The sequence below is a fragment of the Apis florea genome, unplaced genomic scaffold, assembly GCF_048593485.1.
Source record: "Apis florea isolate Af1SG1 unplaced genomic scaffold, ASM4859348v1 contig_2350_pilon, whole genome shotgun sequence".
Classification (NCBI taxonomy): Eukaryota; Metazoa; Arthropoda; class Insecta; order Hymenoptera; family Apidae; genus Apis; species Apis florea.
Genome location: NW_028256565.1, coordinates 2,305,101 through 2,326,790, shown reverse-complemented (window position 1 = coordinate 2,326,790; position 21,690 = coordinate 2,305,101). Strand labels below are relative to the sequence as shown.

At 46.8% G+C, this 21,690-nt stretch overlaps 1 protein-coding gene across 4 annotated transcripts in view; it reads right to left on the bottom strand.

Annotated features, from left to right (window-relative positions):
• Window positions 1–3,591: 3,591 nt before the first annotated feature.
• LOC100868499 (kin of IRRE-like protein 2) overlaps window positions 3,592–21,690 on the bottom strand; it is a 165,814-nt gene continuing 147,715 nt past the window's right edge. For 2 of the 4 annotated variants that reach the window (XM_086905048.1, XM_086905049.1), the window contains 4 exons: window positions 18,564–18,863; window positions 14,804–15,124; window positions 6,002–6,232; window positions 3,639–4,100 (listed from right to left, as the gene is read on the bottom strand). In XM_086905048.1, the coding sequence (XP_086761174.1) occupies window positions 3,784–4,100; window positions 6,002–6,232; window positions 14,804–15,124; window positions 18,564–18,863 (1,169 nt within the window). In that variant the 3' untranslated portion in view covers window positions 3,639–3,783. Of the gene's footprint in view, window positions 4,101–6,001; window positions 6,233–14,803; window positions 15,125–18,563; window positions 18,864–21,690 lie in introns of all 4 variants that reach the window. The other 2 variants (XM_086905051.1, XM_086905050.1) reach the window with 2 other exon arrangements.

Below are 21,690 nucleotides of genomic sequence, written 5' to 3'. Positions count from 1 at the left end.
TTCCGCTCGTTGTTTATAAGCGGAGATATAAGTAGAGGCCGTGTTAGTCTCGTCGATAAGGATCGTTCCTCGGACGATGTTTCTTCTCGTCGCGTTAAGTAAGTTACGCGGAAATGCACGCGAACGCGATACAAATCGCGATTAAAATTCCGTTCGCTGCTTCCATTTTTTTTCCTTTCTTTATTTTCCTTTTTTTTTTTTTTCTCGAGGCAGAGAGTACATTCGGGGATTTCTTCGCGAAATAGTTGCACGTTCGAGCAAAATTTCAAGCTTTTCCTTCTCTCTGCTCTCGTGTTATATATACATATATGTGTGTGTGAGGATCGAATTCTACACTTTCAAGGTGAAAAGTGTAATCCTCGAAAACGCGACTACCATCCCCCTACTTTTTCTTTTTTTTTTAAAAAGGAAAGAAGGATCAGGCGAGTCGCTAAATTCGATCTTATCGACTCCTTTTTCCCTCCTCCAAGTCGAATTTCCCTCTCGTAGCCGTAATCCCCTCCTTGTAACCTTTCTTATATAAATTTCGCGAAATGTGCCGATCATTCCGAATCGTTTGAATTTATTCGCCTTCGAAAGGAGCTTTGTTTCGCTCGTCAAGAATCAATCCACGTTGGAACGGAAGAAAAGGACCCCACCTTCTTCGATTTATCCAAATTTATCGCTGCTGTTAATTCCAATTCCTTTCCCTCGGTCACGAAGATCGATGGAACTCCCGCGTTTTGCTTCAACTTTTCATCCAACAACAGTTTCCAAACAACAAGGTTAATAGGTGTACGTTATACACACGGTTCAACACACCATCGTCGGACCGGATGATTAATTTTGCACTCAACATTTTCCTCCGGTTATCGATCCGCTTATCTTTTCCGTTTAATCCACCCGATGCAACCTTTCACGTCCCCCGTTTCAATGTTTCGAACTTTCTGTTTCCCTCGATTCGAGCGCGCGATCGATATCGAAGAAACGGAGAAGGAGGGAGAGGGGAGGGGAGAGAGAGAGAGAGAGAGGATTTGGCCAGCCCTCGGGGGGTCAAAGGAGATTCAAAGCTCGATTCAGTTCGGACAGTTAAACAGTTTATTCAGATCGAAACTTTATGTAGTATATACATACGAGTTTAATAGACGATATGGAGTTCTGATATGAAATCACCCCCTCCCCCTATACAGTGAACTTAAAATACAATCGATTTATTACACGGACCCTCGCTTCATCTTGCTGATTATGTACATGATTGTGTCCGTTAATCTCCGGATTTTTATATCGTATCCAACAGGCGGCGTCCTTCTTCTTCTTCTTCTTCTTCTTCGTTAGCCAAGATCATCATCGAAATTTGTCGGAATATTTGTTATAAAAAAGGAGAATTTATATGTATACGTATATATATATATGTATAGAGAGAAAAAGAAGAGATCGACGCTTCGCAAAAGAAAACTCGAATCCCGTCACCCCTGTTTTCGGAGGGGAGAACGAAACGTTGTCGTGGGCGTGTGAGAAGACAAACGAGGTTTGGATTCTTCTGGAAAAAAAAATTCGATCTTCCGGATTACGACGCGTTTTATATTTAGGCTAATGCTCATGGACGAAATGAAAAAAGCGTGATCCCGTCGATCGGCACGTTTTTTTATCCCCCTCCCTCGATTAAAAGTATCGAATTTTTCGCGTCGAGACGATTCGGCGCGATCTATTTGTCGCCGTTCGCGTGCTCTCAATTAAGATCGGTTGAATTTCGGTTGACGAGAGCAACGTTTCAGGGGGGACGGGGGGGAGGGGGAGAATAACGAGCCGTCGACGCGTCACTCGAACGAGAAATCCCGATGAATCCCGACGATACGTGTCATTTCGTATCGATCAGTTCCGATTCACTCGTCGTCTTGCCTCTCCCTCCTCCTCCTCCTCTCCCCCTTCCACGCGAGGGGGAAGATCGTTTCGAACGATACGACACTTATGTACACTTATGACACGACATTAACTAACGAGCGACGACTTCTTTGGTTACACCCCATTTTTCTTTTTTTTTTTTTTTCTTCTCTTTTTTTTTCAGTCTATTCTTTCCCCTGCCCCTCCGCCCCTTGATAATAATAATAATAATAATAATAATAATAATAATACGTCGAAAGGAAAAGTAGAAACGAAGGGAGGGGGAGAGGAGGGAGAAAAAACGCGTTACAAATCGCGACGCCTCACGTCGTGTCACGCACGCGACAACTTAACATTTATATCCCGCTTTCCACTCACTTTCCGTCCCTCGATTCACATTCGTTCAAAGCTCGACACACGCTCGAGCGAGAGAGTTTTCGGACAAAGTTCGCGTCACTTCGCTCTCTCAGGAATATACTTTGTCGCTTTTTACTTCCAGTTTTGCCGTCAAGCCTCGTCACTACGTCGCTAAGCGCCACGCCTCCTCTCCCCCGACCTTACAAATTCAATTTTTCATCCGTGCGCGTATGCTTACGTACGTAAAGCAACTCCTCCTCCTCCTCCTCTTCCCCCCTCCTTCTCGTGTACCTTTCCCGCTCTGTTTATTCTCGCGAAAGAATCGAACGAAATTAGCACGGACGATTTTTTTAATCCCGATTAATTGCTTTTTCTTCTCAGTTTTTGCATCGAACGAACGAAGGGGATTAAATCTTTCCTCTCGCGCTACGACGGGAAACAACTACCTTATCGACCGGTCGCTCGCTCGAACTTCGATCCGACGGCGACTCATCGCTTATTGTCGATTCTCCGACGCGATTGCGCAAGAGAAGAGAGAGTCGTCCACGAAGTTTGCGCGAAAACCCGGGCTCGAGCGTGTTCCCCCTAAAATTACGCGAAGAAAAGTGGGGAAGAAAGTGTGAAATCGTGGTCGAAACAATAATAATAATAATAATAATAATCGAACGAAGGACATGAAAGTCGACATGACGATATGTATAAAATCGTGTTTCGTACAAACTACTACTCCGAATATACGTTCTCCCGTCGTTGAAACTGATTGATCAGCCCACCGCGCTTCTTTCTTCCCTTCCTTCCACTCGCCGAAGTAACATCGCGTTATCTCCCCCTCCTCGCGCCTCCCACACGTTCCTCCTCGATCCATCTTCATTCCGGCCGAGCGGAAACAGGCTGGCTGGAATCAACTTTTTTATCTTTTCTCGCCGATTCTCTTCTCCGACGACCGAAGGATTCGAATTATTCGTTTATTTTTAATCGACAAGAAAGAAAGAAAGAAAGAAAGGAAAGGAAAAAAGAATTGTCGTTCGAGGATTGCCAATTATCCACGAGGAATCGTCTCGTTCGTTGGAGCGAAAGAAGAGATACGTGAGAAGACAACGTCGAAGATCATCATCAGTGGGGCGGTGGAAGGAAAAGTTTGTTTCCACGTTCGAAAACAGTCTTCCATGGGATTGCGTTACTTGGCAACATCTTGCACAGGTGGAGAGTTTTCGCCTAACTCTTTCCCCTTTCTTCTTCTTTTTCCTCTCCGTTTTTCCATCCCTTCTTTCTCTGTCTTCTTCCCGAGACAGGAAGAAAAGAAGAAAAGCGGAGGGAGGGAAGGAAGGAAGGAAGGAAGAGCAACGACAAATTTTGGCCGAGTATGGAGGGGAGAACGTTTACAAAACAATTCTCGCGAAATTTATTTATTCCCACGAATAATCGACGAGGCACGCGCGTTCCATCGCGTTCCATTGTTCGCCGCTTCGGATCGGCGACACGTTGGCTCGTCTTTACGCTGGTTCTCAACGACGAGCCCGATCGTCCAGCAGCCTGCGACGAACGACTTGGCGTTGCCAAGAGCTCCTAGACGCAACTCTCCGGAAGCCTGTTGGCCATCAATCGTCTTTTGATCGCCTCCCCGTCCAAACACTCGCCCGCCACCACGACACCGCCTCCTAGAGGGACACCCCCCTGTCCACCGCCCATCATCGCTCCTCCCGTCATGGGCATGCTCTGTAAACTCGGTATCGCGCTCCTCGATGGTAACCTCAGCTCCGTCGGCCTGCCCGTGAATTTGTGGCAGAGCTCGTCTATGCTTGGCGTAGGCCCGGGCGTGACCCAGTGTCCCGGGGGATATCCACCTGGATAACTCGGCGGGCTCACTTCCGCCAGGCTCCCCTCTGAAACAGAGAGGGATATGCCAATTCTTTTGGGAATCGCTCGAAACGTTATGAACCGGAACGAACCGTGACAATTTTAGCCGTGCGGTTTTCCCTTTTTCTCTCTCTCTCTCCCCTTCCATCCTATCCGTCGCTCTGAAAAAAAGAGGCAACAACTTTGTCGAACGTACGATATACTTTCTTATTCGATATTTTTAATATCGCGTCCCACCAAGGAAAACCGCGCGTCGTTTAACAATGACTGACAAAATTAGGGGGGGGCGGAGTATGGTGTACTTTCGATCGAATAAAAAAATTCGATCCAATTCCGATCCCGTCTTCTTCGTCTTTTTCTTCTATCGAGAGGATGGAAAGGAATGGAAAATGGAATTTAGCGATGGTCCCGCGCGTATATATATATACATATATATGTATATGCATACACGACATGCGGGAGCATATCTAAAAAGAGCGGCTCCTCCCCCCCTCCCCCCCCTCGAAATAATCGAACGAATCGATGGCGAACGAGGTCCGCGCGCTTCGCAAATGGAAAATGTTTTTTCGGAAAATATCTGGCGCGTTCTGGTCCGATCTCTTTTGTTGGGATGAAATACCGCCGGCGCCACGGCCCGCCACCCGTGTAAGCCGCGGTAATTGAATAAAATCTATATACACGCCGCTATTACAAATCGCGGCGGTGCTCGTAACCAACGCAATTAGATTAACTGCGCGTTGCGAGAACGTTTCCTGCCTATTATTCGGCTAAAATCCAGAACCGGCGATCGATCGTTTCCGAAATTCCTGTCCCCCCCTCGCCGCTTTATCCCGACTGATCGTGCTGCTGGCTAAGTACGTTTCCCCCTCCTCCCTCCTTTTTTTTTTTTTTTTAGAATCGATGCCGTTCGAACCCTGTTGTTATCGCGTCGCACAACGGCTAGGATGAGGAGAAATTAGGGGATTCTGACGAGTGTGCGCGTTCCGCAATTTGTCGAGGTTAGAATAGACAGCGTAAGGATTGAGTTTCTATTGGATTTCTTCTGGTCGCGCTAGGATATTATTATATAACGCACGCTGGACAACGCCGAGGACGAAGCGAAATTAGGGGGAGGTTTTAGGTTCCACGTTGTTTGCAATGCTCGAGGCAAATGCTAACGACAGTGAAATTAATGGGGTAGGGGATTTCAGATCCTGGCCAACCCTTGGACAATGTTGGGTGAAACGAAGATTTGAGATTTTACGAGATCTAGAAGATCGAACGCCTGTACTGCGTGTTTTTTTTTAACGAAAATTCTTTTTTTAAATTAACGAAAAATCTGAGAATTTTGGACGATCGCCGAGGACAGATAGATTTTTAGTTCCAATTGGATTTAGCTCTTATCGCGTTCTCTGCAATGCCGAGGATGAGGGCAGCGAAATTAATAGGGATCTTATTATTATATCGCGTCGTTGGATAACGCTGAGATCATACGTCGAGGGCAAAGGACAACGAAATTAACGAAAAATCTGAGAATTTTGGACGATCCTGAGATCGGGCAACGCCGAGGGCAGATAGATTTTTAGTTCCAATTGGATTTACTTCTTATCTTATCTATGTGTTCTCTGCAATGCCGAGGATGAGGGCAGCGAAATTAATAGGGATCGGGATCTCGTTATTACAAGATCTCGCACGCTGGATAAAGAGAAATTAGGGGATCCGAGAGAGTTGTTTGCAAATGCTAGGGATATAGTGAAATCAAGAGCTTGAGATCTTGGTTGAGATCGTTGTATCTGAGATTTAAGTCCTGCCCTTTTTCTTTTAACAATACCAAATTATTACTACTAGATCCATAATTAAACGAAGATTTTTAACGGAGTCATCGGATAAGCTAGGTATTACTTCGAAATTAGCGGATCCATTCGAGACGAATCATCGAGAAACTTACCAAACTTATTCGGAATAACGTCGGGGTCCGTTTCCACGGTTTGCTGAGGGTTCTGGAGCGGGTACTGTTGCGGCGGCAGCTCGCTCAGCTCGGCCGGTTTTTCGTGTCGAGGCTTGGACACGCGTTCCCGACGCACGCGTACCACCACCACAAGTATGACGAGCACCAGGGTGACCAACGCCCCGACCACAACCCCTATCAACGGCGACAACACGATCCCAGCGTCTTGTCCTTGAACAGAGGCAGTAATTTCACAGCAGTTAGCGGGGCGATGAGATGGAGAGAGGGGGAGGTGGATGGCGCGACGTTTAAACGACCGACGTAATTAACAAATTCCGGCGCGTTGGCGCCGTTTCAGGGCGGCCCGGAGAGAGTGAAATTTACGAGGGAGGGATTGACGAATGGAACAACGGTAATTTATTTAAAATTATCGCGGCCGTAATTAAACGACGCCTCGTAATAACAGCGCGGATCGTTGCCATCCGTACGACGAATCCGCGTGCTGCTACATTAATACAAACAGGGATGAAACCGCAGGGATGAAACTGGCCGAGAAATAATCGTTATGGAAGTTTTTTGCGATTTATTTATACGTCCGCCAATTTTCTCCCTTTTATTCTCGTCCCACTCCTCTCGATCTTTTCTCAAACACTTTGCACTCGCCGAAAATATCTCGTCCCAGATTCGACGAACCATGAAATTTTAAACGGAGAACTTCTTAGGGATTCGACGAAATATATATATATATTCAGAGTTGGGAGGATGAAGGAGGAAAATTTACGAGTATCGGGGATGAGAAATATACGGTATCGATATATCGGGTCGAGAAGCGTAAACAAGGGCTCGTTGTTTTATTTCGTTTCATTCGTTACGGTGTTAATTGTCATCAGTTATCGAAACTTCGATTAAAATAGTATTTTGGATCACAAAAATTTCGCGTCACTTACCGGATTAAATGAACTACCCCAATTAAGGAGTCTCCTTTCCTCTCTCTTTTTTCACGCCTCGCTTTTGTAAACGCGTAAATACACTTGATGGAATGTAAATTCGAGGACGAGGTAGAAAAAAGAAAGAAAAGACGCGACCGAGAATCGAGAGCCGGAGAATTAATCGTACGCGTGACAGAGTTATGAAAGGAACGAACGAAAGAAGAAAAAAAAAAAAAAAAAAAGAACTGCTTTCTACGGATCTCTCTGGCTATTTACTCCGTTCTTTTTTTTTTTCTCGTGGCGGCAACACGCCGCGGTAAACCGTGCACGTACACAGGTCCGAGGGAGGCACTGCAAACGCCTTTGCGCGGAGGATTCCAGTTGCCTCTCCTCTGACTCGATTCAAATGTTTGCGCGTTAAAAATTAGAGGGAAGTTGGTCGGGCTGGAAGGTGCATTAGTCAACGGAGCTCTCGCGTTTATCTCGCGACAAACAGGTATATATATAACACACACACGTGTTTAATCCAGTTTCTCGAGAACGAGAATAATAATAATAATAATAATAATAAGGGAAGAGAGATGGAGAGATGGAAAGTTGAGACTGGAAAGAAAAAGTTGCGAAGAAATCTTAGCTACGAGAAATCTCGATCCCTGCCACGGGAGGGAAGCGTGACGTTTACAGTCGATACAGGCAGCGTGGGAGCCGGCCCGCTGTTTCCCTCGGATAATTAACAAAGCTGTATCCTTTCGGCCAGCTGTCGGCCTATCTTCTCCTTCTTTTTAATCCTCAACTCGCGAAAAAGTCCACCACGCGTCGCTCTCGCCTCCCCTTTTCTCCGCCAAACTTTCTCTCGAGCAAGTTTGAGCGAAAATCGAAATATATATGTGTTCGCGCATAAACACAGGCACATATTTATACGCGCGTAAATAGACGGTAGGTATTTCGCGTAACGGGCGTAATAAAGTCTGGGATTTAATCGCGAGAAGCCGGGCTGAACCCGAGTCGTGTAACGTACGACGTTTGCCTTTCGGTTTATTCGAAATCTCGGAGGCGTAAATCGCGGCCGAGCGACGAAACACGGTTATCGAGCCGAATCTCGAACAGAGTTTGCGTTTTATCGAAACGGCCTATTCCCAGCTATCCTCGGAGGCAATACACGGAGGAGTTGCTCTCCCGGTGGAGCGTGCACGCGTCGAGGGGGGAGAAATTTTACATTTCTTTAAAGCCTCGAGACACAGTTTCATCCTTTTCGACACGGGCGATGTATAATTTGTTCGGATCAATTACGAGGCGATTCACTCTTCGAAACGGATTTCTCGTTAAAGTTGCAGCGTTCGTGTTGTTCCAAGGAGATATATATCGCGTTTCACGACGCCGGTATTCACCTAAATCACGCGGATAGTTTCCCCACCTTCTCCTCCATCGCGGCAATTTTTTAATCAATTACCAGTTTTTAGCGGATTGCAGCGGCGCTCTTTCTTCTCCATCCGTATACAGCCCCTCCTCTAAGCCCCCGACAATGTCTCGTAAAAGTTGCAATGGAAGTTTAATCGAGTTGGTGAACGCGAAGAAACGTCTGGTGCCGGTACTAAAGATAAACCGTCCTCCTCATACCGTCGATCCTCTGCACGAGGGGGGGGGCTGGTCTGACGAGGGATTCCCAGAGCGAACAGGGGAAATCGCACATCCTCGCGAGCGAGTTGGTCGAAGTTTAGATCGCTAATCGCGCCCTCTCTCGTATTTCGAGGAAAGAAAAAAAAGAGAGAGAGAGAGAGAGAGATTGTCTGGACGAATGGAGAAAATTATGGAGAAGGAAGAAAGAGGGTAAAAAGGTCGTTGGATAAGTTTCGTTCGACGTGTCGTGAGGGGAGGTAAGACAGAGGTTGGATAGACGTCATACGGCCGGCTAAGTCACCAAAAAGCCGGGCTTAGCCAGATCTAACTTTGCCTCGGCTGGATTAATTTCAACGTAAAGGCTAACCCCGAATCGATGTCGCGCCGTCGGTTTCCCCGAAGCTAAGACGACTTACGTGTCGTCGTCCCCTTTAGTCCGACCGTTTTCAATTAATGAAACGCGAATCTCTCTCTCTCTCCCTCTCTCGTCCTCCGTGACCGATCGCTTTCGACCCGGATTACCAACCGGCTCTGAAAGTCCGCTCTGAAAATTATTCCATCCCCAACGCGTTAAAGGGATTTCGCCAACCACGATATTACTTTCTCCCCGACGCGCAACCATTCGTCTTCCTCCTCCTCCTTTAACGCGAGGAATAAACTCGAACGGATCAAGAGTCGTCCAAGAGGATGCTAATATGCGGTCAAGTTGCGATTGCGCACACATCTTCTTAATCGCAATCAGTGGGAACAGAGTCGAGAGTTCGTGGCTGTCTCGCGAGCTTCCATTCCCTTCGCGCAGAGAGATGGCGCGCAGCAATGAAAACCGTGTGCGCATAGGTGAGCAATCGAGGAGCGATTACCGACTCGATCTCGAAGGGGAGATTGGTCGGATAGAGAGAGGGATAATGTAAGAAACGATATAGTCGCCGATCTTGAGAATCTCGTTCATAATAAACGTTTATCGAGGGGATCGGTCCGAGGCTCGAAAGGCTTAAGGCCAAGTATCCTAATCTCAATTATCGTAGGACCGATGCTCTGGTGCCGAACCCTTTATCTAATGCGACCTCTACCATCCTCTCTCTCTCTCTCTCCCTCCTACCCCTTTCTTTCTTTCCCTCGGTTCGCTTTAATCCGAATACCCGCGGGCCATCGGTTTCGCCGAAATTACACTCGGTGTTACCAGTTTCCACCGTTACTACCTTGCCTCGTCTCTAGATATTCAAATTATGCTTCACCCCTTCTTCACGACGCATTCCCTCCATCGATTGCACGAAGAGGGAATCGTCGATTTATTCGTCGTCGTCGTCGTTTCGTTTATCGACGGGACTCAGGGGTCACGGGATGCGTAATGTAATTCTCTCTCGCGAAAAGGTTTCGAAGGGCCGGGGAAATTTCATGGGTCGCGGTAATCTGATTCAGAATTCGTTGCAGCTGACGCCTTTCAACCGCAGTCGTGAAACCGAGACAGGGAAAGAGAGAGAGAGAGAGAGAGAGAGGTGGAACTATTCTGAGACAGATACGATGGGGCGTATCGATTTGCCTATAACTTCTCTTTCCAACTCGGGCACGAATTAAGGCAGCTACCCTCCCCTCCGTCTCCAATTATCTCGAATTATTTTCGTCAACCTCCTTAATTAATTCTATTCCCATCCCCCTTTTTAAACGTTTCAAGCGATCTCGACGAAACTTCGATCAATTGTCCGGATCGAAATCCCCCGGAACAAAGGGGAAGAGGGGCTCGAGCGTTATTACGCTGGTATTACGGAGTAGTGGATAGACGTGGAAAGATTTGGAGCGTGCCGCTCGCTTAATACTCGGACACTATTTAGAGACAGGGTTTAAACTCGAGAATGGGAGGTAACGTTCGCCGGAAGAGGCGAACGTTACTTATTATTACGTACGGGGGTGAAATCCGTTTGAGAGGGGTTTCCCTGAGGGCGAAATTGTCGGAGTAGTATACCTCGATATAAACTCCCCCTCGGAATATATTACAGCCGCAAGAGAATATTTCTTAAGGACTTAGCGGCGCGACTAACGGTACGTACGGCGATAATAATCGTTCCCCTCCCCTCCAGGAGGACAGGAGCTCGCTTTAATAGAATTTCAACCGATTATTCTTCCTCGAAGATTCTTCTCGAGATCGTGGACGGGGCAAATTTGGTATCGTTTGTGGTTGTACGATCGATCTCCCGTGAGCCGAGTTCATAAGGGAACCAGCGCGCACGAAAACGGCGGATTTCAGACACGTACTCGCCAATCAGCGCGCGCCCGTCGCTAGCAATCTAGGCCTCTTACGTGAAATCGAAATCTCCTCTCCCGTTTACGTTGAAATTCTCCACGAGTTCTCACGCATCGACGAAATGTTGCCTCGACGAGAAACGCGAGGAACGATTCGATCCTTGTGAACGCCCACGTTTCTTGTTCCACGTGGAATTCGTCGAACGATTAACTGGACGATTGTCGTTCGAAGTGTATACGCTCGATGCGATCGAACGTTGATTCAAAAAACGGGTTTTCTAGCCGCGGTTTTCGATTGGCCATTTATCGGATAAAACACATCCGTTTAAGCACATCGGAAAATCGGATGTATTCCCGCGCGATACACAGAGGCCACCGTTGAAAAGCTAATCGATAGCCGGGCCACGGATGTGCGTTACGGAAACGCGTGTCGGTTTGATCGTCCTTTAATTGACGCACGTTAACGTACGGGCAAACGGTAACGGCGTGGTAACGGCAGGGTATCGGCTTTTACGCGCGATGAGTTGCATCTGGATCCGTTATTCGACGCCCTCGATCATCCGCGTATACACGTTATATACGACACGCGTTGAAACGCGGGAGGAGAGGAGGAGGGGTGAGCGGTGCGCGAGCCGCAAACGAACCGTCGTCGCCTCGCACGGGACACGCGACTCACTTGTTTAACATCCCCGCCTCGATTTCTCCTGCTCTCTTTCCCCGCCCACGAATCGCGAAATTCAATTTCCTCGGTCGCGTTCCCCGCGACCAATTGCCGCTTTCTCGCTGAAAGAAAACACACACACACAATTTTCGGAAAAACGAATTTCTGCGTTCAATTTCGCAGATGTTTATACTCGCAGGAGCGCGACGCTTTGTTCCCTCTTTTCTAGAGATATCTTTGATTCCTTGGGATCGGGTTACATTATTATATGTATACGCGTAGTCGATGAGAATGAGAGAGAGAGAGAGGGGGTGGGGGGGAAATATTATCTTTTGAAAATTTCGAGCGAAATTTTTTTTTCCCACCTCGGCCTGCGACAATTTAAACGTTATAATATGTGGGTTAACGAGATATTCGTTGGGAATGATCACGGTTGAAATATTTATCGTACTTTGCACCGTGAAATTTTGCCGCTCGAATATCGAATCGGGTAATATAACAATTCCCTTCTTCCTTCCTTCCATCCGTTTTACTGTCCCATTCGTTTCGTCATTCGAGATTGTTCATTCGTGACAAGGATCGGGATTGATTCGATTGTCGAAGAAAGAAGATCGTGGTGGTGGAGTTAATCGTGGGCGGAGGAGAGGGGCGCGGCCGAAGGGAAGAGTGGAGCTTGCGACCGAGGCCGAGGAAGAGGGAGGGATACGAAGAGGGAGCGAGGGAGGGAGAGGAGGAGGGGAGGGGGGGGGGTAAACAGAGGTAAGTGAAGTTAACGACGGAGCAAGAAGAGCGGCAAAAATGACCTCGGGAAAATTACCGCACGCGAAACGGTTTAATGTCCAAAAAGACGAGCGGACCGGGGAAGGCGAAGAAGGGGGACAGACACGCGAGCAAGACGAAGAAGCGAGAGAAAGCGCGGCCGCTTAATGACCATCCTGTACATTCGTATCTCTTCTCTTATCCACCTTCTCTCTCTTTTAACTTCTCCCCCTCGCCCCCCTTTCCAATCCTTATCTTTCGTTTTTTCTTCCGCCCGACTTCTCTTCTGTACGGTGGGTGCCGTCGGGACCATTATCCGTAATTGCTTTCCTTAATTCGATGCTCGTTGCGCTCCGCGTGGCGAATAGGGAAAAAATTTTTCCAACGCATCGAGGAGGAGGAAGGGTTAACCGGTTGTCGGGACGAAAAAAAGGGGGAGGGGGGGGAGGGGAGGGGAGAAGGGATCTATTCTCCCACTCCTCTGCTCATCTTTCTTTTCCTCTTCCACCTACTTTGTCATCTATTCTTCTTCTTCTTCTTCCTCAACTTTTTTTTCGCCACTCTCCACTTCTTCGTCCAGCAACCCCCTTTTCCTCTCCCATCTTCTTTATATCAAAAAAAAAAAAAAGAAAAAAAAAAAAGAGAAAAGGTATTCTTCTCCTCGTATCTTTTTTTCTGCCCCTCATTATTAACTTATCATCCTTCTCTTCGCATTCCTTATCACTCTTACCCTCTTTCTTCCCTTCTTTATTAATTCTTCCTCCTCCTCCTCCTCCTCCTCACATTTAACGGGAGAATCGATTCGATCGGGGACTTTTGGAGAGCTCGGACTAGGCTCGCCAATTACGTCAAATATGAAAACCGGCTCGTTCGTTATCGAAGGTGGTGTAACGGGAGAAGAAAGGTCGTCGGGGTATTTAAATGCCGCAAGTTTCTAGCTAATGTCTTAATTACGCGCTAATCGACTTTCGAGTTGGCTCGCCGGGCTCTGCCGCTCGTTTCGCCGATCGAGTTCCAACGAGGAGGGGTAGTTTTAATGGTAAGTAGCCGAGAGAGCTTGTCTCGTCCTTTCCCTCTTTCTCCCTAATCGAAAGATAATCAAATGCGGTCTGAGGGATAGGAAGATGAAGAGAAAGAGGGAGAGGGAGAGGGCGTAGTAAGTAATGGTCGTTTGTTCTTGAATGTCGAGAAGTTGATGTACGAGAAGTCGGTTGGGCGAGCGCGAGAGAAGAGAGAGGAGAGGAGGGTACGTGGTGTAAGTAGCGCGGTAGGATGGTGGTGGTACGCGCGCGTTTCCACGCTCGCTCGCATCTCCCGCTTGCAAATTGATAGACGCCGCGGCGACCGTAAATCACTTTACTGACAATTGATTTGGTGCCCTCCGTTTTACCTCGTTGTAAACTCCACGCCATCCTGATATTTACGATCCCGCGTGTTACACACGACGTCACCCCCGACCACTCATCCCCGCGACTTATCCACGACAAATCTTTTTACATTTTCCCGTCCTCCTCCTTTTCCCTCACGCTCTTCGCTCTTCTTCTTTCTCGCTCTTTCATTTCATTCCAACCATTTTTCCCTAGCTTTTCTATCCCCCCCGATCGTCGGACATCGCCGCGATGGAAATGAATAAACGCGTCGTCATATACACGGTTATTTACGAGTTGTTCCGTTTGTAACCGGCCGGAGAAATACCGAATAGTATTTGAGAAAAAAAAAAAAAATGAAAAATCCTTTCTAAACATACGGTATTAAAATCAATATTTTTGTTATTATTATTTATTTTTTATTACTTCCTTTACACAGCGAAACGATGTAGAATTTCAAGGAGAAAGCGTAACAAATCGAAATGATTTTCGTTTCGGTATTGGCCGATTTTCTCGTACGAATATATATATATATAGGCGTGTATAACGGCCTAAGGTAAAATACACACACACACACACGCACACACGGAAAGCACACGTAATGGGTGTGGTGTGCATACGTCTCGCGGTGTGTTGTCTCGAGGGTGGCGATTCGTCTTGCTTACTAACCTCGTCGTTGACACCACCCACCCGGGAACAGCTACCATCCGTTTCAAAGGCGGCGCGGAACCCGCAGGAACCGACCTTGCCTTCCCGAATCCCCGAACGCTTTGTTAATCTCTCCTTGACATCGGTCACCTATATTGATCAGAGGGAGGGGGTCAACCTAACACGCCTCCTCCTCTCTCCTTGAACGCGTTCGATTAAGCTTCGACGCACGACACGGCCATTTCTCATCCCGTCGCTTTGCTTATCCTCGGCCTTTCTTTCCTCGCGTCGTTCCCCCTCTCGATCCAGTTCCATTACGCTCGTCGAGACCGATTTCCCCGATCTATCGATATCTCTCGCGAGAAGAAGAAATTCGACAATGTTTCATCTGTTATTAATCGTAACGATCGATCGGAGATTGGAATATCTGCCAGAATTGTGGATATTTTATTATTACAGGGATGGCATGAAGATAGAGACAAATATAGCAAGGTGGAGAAAACGGAGACCGTTCGTTCGACGCAAGAGCAAGCGAGGCGGAAAAAAAGGAAGGGAGAGAGAGAGAGAAAAGCGTGAATTTTACCGGTGCGTTTCTCGGCATCCCTGTAGGTGACCTCGCTGAGAACGACTGGTTGACTTCGACCTTTGGCGTTCACAGCGTACACGGCTACGTGCACCCCAGCCTCGACGGACGCCTCCAATCCCGCGAGGGAGAAACTCGGCTCGTCCGCGTTCGAAACGTTATAGAGGGGTTGGCTGCTCGACAGGAAATCCACGTCGCCGTGGTACACCTCCAGGATGAATTTTTGCGGAAGCCCTCCATCGTAGCCAGCCACGCATTTCACCTCGACGCTGGTGTAAGTCTGGTTCGCGAGCGTGCAGTTACGGACCGGAAATGGTTTTCCTGAAACGAGAAACGTCACCGCACGGTTAAATGGCACGATTTCGGTGAAATCGAATGGGGGTCTCCATCTTCCTCCCGTCCCTCCCCCACCCCTCCCCTCGCGAATCATTAGAAAGGGAGACGTTCGATAAGACCTCGTTCGAAAAAAGGTTCGATCTCGGGTATATACGATCGCTGTATATACATTTCGTCGAGGACGAGGTTCTTGACGGTTCTTCTCTTCCGGAGGCTTCGAATATTAAAACGAGCCGGCGCGTGAAATTGCTTCGTAAAGGATTTCAGTCTTGGCTGCCTCCTCTTTAGAACGTTACGATTGTAAACGGACTCGGGGTCGTCCGCAGCTTTTAACTCGCAATATTCCTCGGCTACTTTGTGCCGCGGATCCAGCTTTATACGAACGAAGCTTCGTGAAACGGGGGAGCGAGAAAAGCGAGCACTCGTCGCCACGCTACGCGTTATTATCCCCGCTTTCGACGATATCGAACGAACGATGAAAAAATTATTCCCTCCTCTCCTCCGATCCCTCCGACTTCCAAATTCCCAGATTTCCAATTCCAGATTTCTTTCTGTTATCGGGGCGGGGTTCGCCCGCTCATATTTTTTCCCGCTTTGTACACGCTCCACAGGTTGGAGAGAGTTTCCACGTCTGTGGAAATCAAGCTCGGTGAAAAATGTTTGCGCGTGTACGCGAGTGGCAAGGATTTAGCGTGGCGGGATAGCAACGGTCACAGACATATCTCCCCTTCTCTCCACTTTTTCTTTTTCGCGTCCCACAACCGATCCAGCTCGCGAAAATTCCTCGTGAATTCCGCCTCTGTTTTCCTTTTTCTTGTTTCCCCCCTTTGTTTCATCCCTCTCTATTCCTCCGCTCCAAGTAAAATTTCCTTCTCCTTCCCCCTTTTTAAACAGACAGCGAAGCTATCACGAGTTCCCCCACCAGGGGAAAATAAATATCGTTCGTCTTTTCCTTCTTCGAAGCGAAGAGGGATCTCTTCCCTTCGATTCTACTTTCCTCCGCATCCTTGCGTTACTTCCCCATTCACAGATCTCCCCCAAAAATCTTGCTCCCCCCCAACTGAATCCTCCCGTCTCTCGGCCGGCCGTTGTTCAATTTGAGAAAAATCGGCAAGGATGCCTTTTTTTTTTTTTTTCCCTTCGAGCGAAAATTTCTATCCCCGTTTATATAACTTATTATTCGAACCCGAAAAATATATATATATATTTGGTGGATGTATGTATATATACTTTTCATTCGTTTCCTTTTTTTTTTATATTTTTGTTCCCCAGTTGGAGGCAGCGCCGCCTCGTTACACTCCCGTTATTTGATGAACATCGAGGGGCCGAGGGTAATGACGTTCTCGCGTCAGCGATTCTTTTCGTTCGCTTTTTGGAAAATTTAGCTACGTCCATCCACCACGGAAATCTGGCGGAAAACAAATTTTTCTTCCTCTCTTTCTTTTTTCACCCCCTTCGACGGGGGCCAACGAACAATGCCTCGAATCGTGCCCTCCGATCGAGTAACGAGCTTACGAAGTTTCTTTCTTTCTTTCTTTGAACGTTGCGCGCAACCCCCCCTAGTTGAATATCTTTCTCGCAATATCCAATATAACGACAGATTCGTAAATAATTTCGTTTGCTCGATTTCCGGTCCGCTGCGGGTGAATGGAACACGGAAAAATTCATTTTGAAATTTGCAAGAAATAATCGCGATGTTTAATTTAACGTATGTGTATGCATATGTACGTATATATACGTTAAAATTTTGAAACCTCCTTTTTAAACGTAGGGAGAGAATCGATCACGGTTGGAGGAGAAACATTTCTTGTCATATTGCGCGCGCACGCATTTCCATCATTTCTTCTATTACATCTTGGAAAAATTCTATTTTCTTAGCTTACAACACTCTCGATATTAAGGTCAGCGTTGATTAACCCTCGTCAACAATCGAATGTTTCACGGCGAAAAGTGGGAACAATTTTGTTAAACGCACGGTTTATTCCTTGCGCGTAATTCGCGATCCAAATAGACTTTGACGGATCTTTCGTCGAACGTCGAAAAAAATAACAACCACGGAGTAAACGCGATGAAAATTCCCTCGTTTCGAACAAAAAAAAAAAGAAAAAAGAAGAAAACACCTCGATTTAACGTATATACACGCACGCGGGTATTCGTCAACGTCGATACGTTTTCGGTGGGCGCGTCAACGTCATTCTCGATCACACGCGGATAAAAAGACATCGAGGCCAGCGCTGCGAAAATCCGCGCTCGCGGATTAATGTCGGTTTACCGCTCGATGATTGGTAGCATCGCATTGTACGCGGGGCGATAATTCCCGAATATCTGTCAGGATTTTGAACTCGCCCCCCCCCGATATTTCGAGAGATGCATCTCCCTCTTCGAAAAGGGCCTCTTCCCTTCGAAAATTGCAACAAAATGGCGGCTCGATTTTTTTCCCTCCCTCCAATAACCCCTTCAATGCGATGTACAATGTATAACGATAAAGGGTGTTATATCGCTTGTTTATCGTTTTTCACCTAATAATCGCCCGGCTATTAATTAATTTCATTTAAATCAAATTTCCATCCTATCGAATGATACGGTATATATATATTTATCCGATATAATGTTTATCATAATGTTTATTATAACGGGGAGGGGGGGAAATTTGTCGACACTCGTGTGTAATAATAATGATGATAATATTCGTTCGTTAATCGGCACGATCGAATTAACGCGTTAATATTAAACGAGAATCGAGTGGGGGTAGCGTTAATTGATTTCGGTCGAAACTTGCTTTCTTTTTCCCTTTTTTCCCTTTCCCTCCTCCTCTTCCTTTACTTAAACCGACGGGAATACATCCGATGGAAAAAGGTAATCGTAACGTGATATAATATCGTGCTCGGCTAGCAGAGAGGAGGAGGAGGGGGTAAATAATGGTCGGTCGCGTAGAAAAAAGAAAAAAGAAAAGAAAAAAGAGAAGGGAGTCGATAAGCGGTCGGTTAACGGGTTGATACCCGTGCAAAGCCTTGATTAACGATCGCTTTCCAACTAATTGGAAGGTATCTTCAGAGGTGGAACAATCTTGGTTTCGAAAGGGGTAAATAATTGAGGCGCTAATAGTCTCGGCGGTTTTGCTCGCCAAGAATCCGCCTCCCCTCGAATAATTCACGCGGATCGGTCTCCTTTCCTCCTCTTGTTGTTGTTGTTCCTTTTCTAACCTCTTGAAATTCGAAAAAAAAAAAAAAAACAAATTTCGATCATGCATCGATCGATCCTAAACAATCGGGATCGTTTTTCGAGAGAGAGAGCGGTCTCGAAATATTTTCGAGATAGTTTGTAGTGTAAAGTGGCTCGTTTCCGGATTTTAACTCGATTTCCTGACCACTCGAAGAAGACTCGAGGTTGGTGTAACGTTTACCGAGATCCGGTAAATACTTACCGGCCGCTATCAGCTGGAAGAGACACGGTCTCGCTTGTCTGCCGACCGAATTGTCCGCCCAGCACGACAGAGTGCCGTAATCCAGCTCTGTGGTCGGCGTGTACCTGAACACGCTCACCCCGCTCGACGTCTCCATCGAGAATCTGCCCTGCGCTACTTCCAGCGTCTCCCCGCTGTTGTTGAATTTCCAACGGAAATTGTGCGCCGGGGGATCGGCCTCCACTTTGCACGCGATGTTCAACGACTCGCCCCTCGACGCACCCACAACCACGATCCTGTCCTCCTTGCACACAGGCGCGACTGAAAAATATACACGTATATATATATATATGTTGTGTCAATCTTCTCTCGTTTCTTTTTTTCTCTCGCATTCGGGAAAGGAAAGTTTCGAGGCGAATTCCATTCGAGAGATTCGATCGAGAACCCGCGATATTTTCCAATTTTCCCGGATGCAATTCGTGCTTGACCGAATGCTACTCGAAATGCAGACGATCGAATATCTGGCTGGTTTAGATTTAGTTAGTAGATCTAGTGGTTTATCTCGAGAATTTTCCAACCAAGAGGTTTCGTTTATTCGGAAAGATTCTTCTTTCCAATTCTTCTTGAGGGATTCATACATTTCCCCCTCCTATATATCCTGCATTCGTTTCGAGGAAAGAGAGGGAAGCCTTTTCTATATCTCCTCGTAAACGGAATTAGACGAACGAAATTACAGCAGACAACTTTATCGAGACGGACTTTCAATTCTCAATGCCCCGAACGAGAGGAATTGACGGATTGAAAAGAAAATAAAACCGTTTTCGGGGGGGGGGAGACGGATGAGACGGTGGCGAGCACAAAGCGGGAAGGAATCGTGCCCGGAAAGTAAAAGGGTACTTCCGCTGATTTTCACCGTAAGCCCGTTTATGAGTCGGGGGGAAGGGGGCAATCTTGCTCGAGGGCAATTTCCCCACCTTCCCAACTTTATGGCCAACGGTATCGAGCAGGACTCTTCGCTATTTCGCTATGCCTTTCCACGCACATTTTTCCACGGCGCTTTGAACGAGTCGAGCCGATCGACACCACGTTTCAATCGTCGAGCTTAAACTTATCCTTTGGGCGCAGTGTCCATCCAGCGACGAGGATGGTTATTAACGAATGAGTGAAAATTTTTCTGGAATCTGGAGCAAGTTTTTTTTTTTTTTTAATCTCGTTTCGGCTCGCGGAAGAAATTCCAGCAACCCATTTCTCAGGGATGAGGAATCGTGGTTGTGGAGAATAGGTGTTTACAAAAGAGATTTTAATAATAAAACCGGCAAGAACGCGGAAGAAAAGGAGGAAATAGTTGGAGGAAGAGAATAAAGAATGGCACCGGTGTGTCAACGAACGAGACGTACTAATAATGAAAAAGAACGTTGAGAAGAAGAAGAAGAAAAAAAAAAAGGAGAGAAAAGAAGGAAGCAGTTGAAAAGATAAAAAAATACAGTTCCGGCGAAAGAATTCGAGGAATAAAAAAATACGGCTTAAAGATTGCAATAAAGGAGTAAGAGCACGACAGTTGGGGAATAACAAGCCGGCGTAAAAGAGAGAGAAAAAAAAAAAAAAAAAAACGTAACCGAAATAATAATCGTGAAAAATTAAAGTCGCGCAAATGAAATTTTGCCGGAACAAAATTTACGACGTCTGGCTGCTAGCGGTCTAGAGTAAGAATTCACGAGATTCTTCGTTATTAACCCTATCCACTCGTTTAAGAGGATATACACGCATAGGAGAGAAATGCAACGATAGGTTTGGAATAGAAAGATATCAAAAGTGAAAATGTGAAATACGCGAACTATACACGACGAACGATAGCGTATCATCACGGTATAGGCGCTATCTGGATGAGTTATGGTCGGTCATCTCGACTGATGAACGAGCCCTCGCTCTTTATCCGTTTAATTCGTTTCCGTTCCATTTTCTCTTTCCCCCCCCCCCCCAACGCGGATAAATATTTTCCGTCATTACCGCGATCTTTCCCCCTTTCTTCTCCATATTTTTACGCACGTTTCAGGGAAAAATTTAATTAACGAACGAATGAAAAGACTTTGCGAAATAACGTTATAATAAGCGCGAGAAGAAGAAATTCAATTGCAAAATCGTATCGGAGAGAAATAAATATCGTGAAAGGGTTCTCGATTAAAGAAAAAGAAAAAAGGGAGGAAATTCGTCGATTAAAACGCGCGTTTGATGAAAACTTTTGTTACCGGCCGAGAACCGGTTGACATTCGTCCCCTCGCCCCGTGTAATTAACGGTCGAGAAGTCGTAAACAGTCCTCGTTAGCCGTTTGTAATTCGAGATTGACGACAACGAGTTATCGAGGGCGACCGTATATCACCACCACGTATATACGTGTACACACGTTGAAACAGCGCGAATGAAATTTAATTATCATCCGTGTCGGGAAACATCGGGGCGGTTTAAGAATCGGTAGGTACCCTTTGATTTTATACCTTTCGCGCTCGCCTTTTTTTCACCCCCCCGCGCTTAATTGCGGCCAACGTTGCGTGCGACTGCGTCCACTTTCAAAGAACTTTGCGCACAAAGAAAAGGAGAGGAGGAGGGGGGGGAGGGAAAAAAAAAGAAGAAAAAAACTGCTCATTCAGGTTCAGCCCTTTGAACCTGTCCGTTTCTCCTCTTTTCCGTCACGTTTGTGCCCGTACTTTCCCCGATGAAAGAAGCAGTTTTATCGGATGATTTGCATCTCGAATCGCAACTCGTAATTTTTCCCTCTTTTTCCCCCACTCGTGCTCCTCACACGCGCGGATAATCTAAATTTACGCAGGCGATCGGTGGAGAGCTCGGCGGAGAGAGGTCCACGCAACTACGGCCGGTTGTTGTTCACGAGCCGCTCCACCACGACTGGCCGCAACAACGTGGAATATCATATCCACAGGCTGGCGAGATCCTTTGACGCAGCCATCTCCCCAAAATGTCCACAACCACGAGTTTGTTTCCCAAGCTCCGTGTCCCGCAAACAGACGAGATAGCCTCTGCGCGGCCGCGACGTTAAATTTGTCGAATTGTTACCGAATTCTCGAACCAAACCTCCCGCTCTATTTACAATTCTCGTTCGTATCTCGATTCGAATTCGAAGGAAACTGGATC